The sequence below is a fragment of the Mya arenaria genome, chromosome 15 (genome assembly GCF_026914265.1).
Source record: "Mya arenaria isolate MELC-2E11 chromosome 15, ASM2691426v1".
Taxonomy (NCBI): Eukaryota; Metazoa; Mollusca; class Bivalvia; order Myida; family Myidae; genus Mya; species Mya arenaria.
Genome location: NC_069136.1, coordinates 34,145,560 through 34,148,620, shown reverse-complemented (window position 1 = coordinate 34,148,620; position 3,061 = coordinate 34,145,560). Strand labels below are relative to the sequence as shown.

Below are 3,061 nucleotides of genomic sequence, written 5' to 3'. Positions count from 1 at the left end.
ACTGGGGTCAATATCAGCCCCAAACCTGATATCACTTGCTTGACTTACATTAATATAAGGAAACACTTTAAAGTTGCACTCTCATAGATGGATCGTTTCGACATTTTGTGTGACTTGAAATTAGCCTGTTTTGCGTAGACGTCAGTACAATAGTACTATAAGAAGACTGACTAAAGATAAGATCGCAGTTTTTTTCATATTTATGGTCGAAAATTGATGTTTTATGGCTTTTAAAAGCGTAACTAACGCTTTAAGAAAATTGAACTTTTTTGCCGTTTTACGAACAATTGAGAAATGTTATATTGTGGGGCATCTTAAATGAGTTTATTGATGATTATGAGACAAATGAAATAAAACATGTCAAAACTGTCAATCAGTGATAGTGCAGCTTTTAGACTTCCATGCCCCAAACCGCCAGGCCAACATGTTTGATATTTGGTGTGTGTCATCGACTAAAGGTCCTCCACAACATTAGATGAAGTTATGTGGTCCTATTGTGAAGTAAACGAGTTATGACATTGGCCAAATAGGAAACAACTCTCCATATTTCTTTATCTTTTTAATAATCCAGATCATATAAACTTACCTCTTATGAATCAACCCGGGACGGTTCCAGGATTTGACGTTAGGGGAGGGGGGCTTAACTTAGGGGGCGTAACGTTTTCTTGACTTGCACCCCTCCCGGAACCGGATTTATTTGGATTAAAGTGTTGGCATGAGGGTTTGGGGATACCTTCTTAAGCAAATTTGAACAATGTCTAGTCCGAAATGGTGCATTTAGGGTGTATTTTATCATTTTTTTCTGCTATGTTGAAGAAGAAGGTAGACTTTGACGATTTTGGGGGCGGCACGGGGGACACCGAATGCGCCCCCACCCCTCTGGATTCGCAAGTGTAAACTGAAAACGATTTTGAAGAGAAATGCACTTAACAAATTATGTTATAAACTAAGGATTTATTTACTGACATGTAAACGCAAAGTCAAGCACATTCCTCCACATTTCAAATATTTTTTTTTAAAAAACGATGACATTCAATAAATTTAAAGATTTTAACCACCAGTTTCATTATCTGACCTTGTTGAACGTTAAAATGATCAGATGATATAGATACGCTTATCAAGATATGGCCTTTTGAAACATTGTACATATTTCTCAATCGGGAGTGGGTGGATTTCGGTTTGAAATATTTCTAAATCGACAGTGCATGAGTGTTTCACCCCACCAAACGTTTAAGCTTGTTTTATACATTAAAGGCACTAAGTTAACAAGAAAGCTATGGCTTCGGTGGGAATTGACGATACACTTCCAGAATGTGCTAGTGACGCCGTCGGTGGAAGAGTCCAGAGAAAGTGTGAACCTTGTCGTCGTCGGGACAGGTCAGAGGTGGCTTCGTTGTTCTGTAATACATGCAAGGTATATCTATGCGAGGACTGCTGTGTTGGGCACAAGGTGCACATGACTAACGTAGATGAACATCATATCGTGGCTGCACATGAAGACTGTGTCAAGCCCGATGTCGATATGAAGGGACTGGATCAGTGTTGCGAACATAAACGAGTGTTTATGTTTCACTGTGAAGACCACGAAGATTTGTGTTGTGAAATGTGTGCCTTTTCTCGTCATCGTAGATGCGATAATATCCACGAAATAGCAAAGGTCGCTAAGAATTTGAAAGATGATGAAAGGGATAAGATACGTGCATCCATTGTTACTGCCTCAGATGTTATAAAGAAATGCAAGGAGGATCAATTGAACAACGTTTCGCGAATTGAAGAAATCGTAAAAGAAATTGATACTTACAAGGAAGACTTATTAACAAAAATTGAGAAAGCCAAGGCGCGAATTGTCAGCGAAATGACGAACCATAACTCACAGGAAAACGGACGTCTAAATACTAGGAGAACTGCGGCTGAAAACCTGAAGAAAGAACTTAACACGCATTTGGCAATGTCTGATAGCGTTCGCGAGATTGGCACAGAAACGGAAATATTCATTCTAAACCACATTCTTAAAAGGATGCAAGACAAGGCAGCACAAACACTGAACACTTTATTAAAGAATGATTACACCGTCAAAGTTGGACTACAAATCAACGAAAACATTTTAAAAATAAAAACAACTGATGTCGCATTATTCTCATTAGATAAAACAGGAGAGCCAAAAAAACAATTAAATGGAGACGATGTAATCAAAACAGCAAAAAGTTCAACTGAGAAACATACAAAGCAACAAAGGCAGGTGAGTCTGGAACTGTTGGAAATCATGGAGCTCGTGAAGACCGGGGACGACAAGAAGGAGCCATTTGTTACTGGGCTGGATTTTTTGCTGGACGGGAGGATCGTCGCCGTGGATAGCTTTAACTGTAAATGTTTTATATTGAGTGAAACTTTGAAAAGGTTCGACACATTTTATAAACTTAAGACAAATCCTTATGACGTATCAGCCTACTCTTATAACAATATTGCAGTAACCTTCAATAACCGAAAAATCTGTCTGCTTACTGTGAACAGTAATAACACGATCACGCTGATGAAGACGCTGAACACGTCCACCAACTGCTTCTCCATCTATCCCGTGAACGACCGCACGTTCGTAGTGAGCACTATTGACGACCAACGGCCTGCCAGGATGATTGACGTGGACGGCAAGAAGAGCGACTTTGACAACGTGAAGTTTAACAGAAAAACATATAAGCTTGATGAAAGTAAATGTACATACCTACCATCCCAGGATAGTCTTGTTCTTACTGATAGTCAAGCTCACATAGTTTACAAGTACAATACCTTGACCGGTAAGAGAAGCGAGTTGATTGATGAGCGGATACAGGTACCAAGAGGCGCTAGTGTTGGTCCCGATGACTCCGTGTTTGTCTGCTGTGCAAACACGAACTCTGTCATCCAGATATCGCCGGACGGGGACATATTGGCGTCATGTGACGTCGACATGATGTATCCGTACGCCGTTGCCGTCTCCAGGGATGGCTCGAGAATGGCCGTGACCAACAGTGCAGGTGATGCGAGACAACTGAAAACACTGAAACTGTTTAAAATAGTACAATAA

The 3,061-nt window shown here is 40.3% G+C and overlaps 1 protein-coding gene across 1 annotated transcript; it reads left to right on the top strand.

The window, feature by feature from the left end:
- Positions 1 to 1,276: 1,276 nt before the first annotated feature.
- On the top strand, positions 1,277 to 3,061 carry LOC128219308 (uncharacterized). Its single transcript, XM_052927117.1, has one exon. The coding sequence runs from the start codon at positions 1,277 to 1,279 to the stop codon at positions 3,059 to 3,061; it is 1,785 nt and encodes a 594-aa protein (XP_052783077.1).

What these genes read in the sequence shown, in the direction of transcription:
- LOC128219308 (XM_052927117.1), top strand. Translation starts at nt 1,277, where the DNA reads ATGGCTTCGGTGGGAATTGACGATACACTTCCAGAATGTGCTAGTGAC.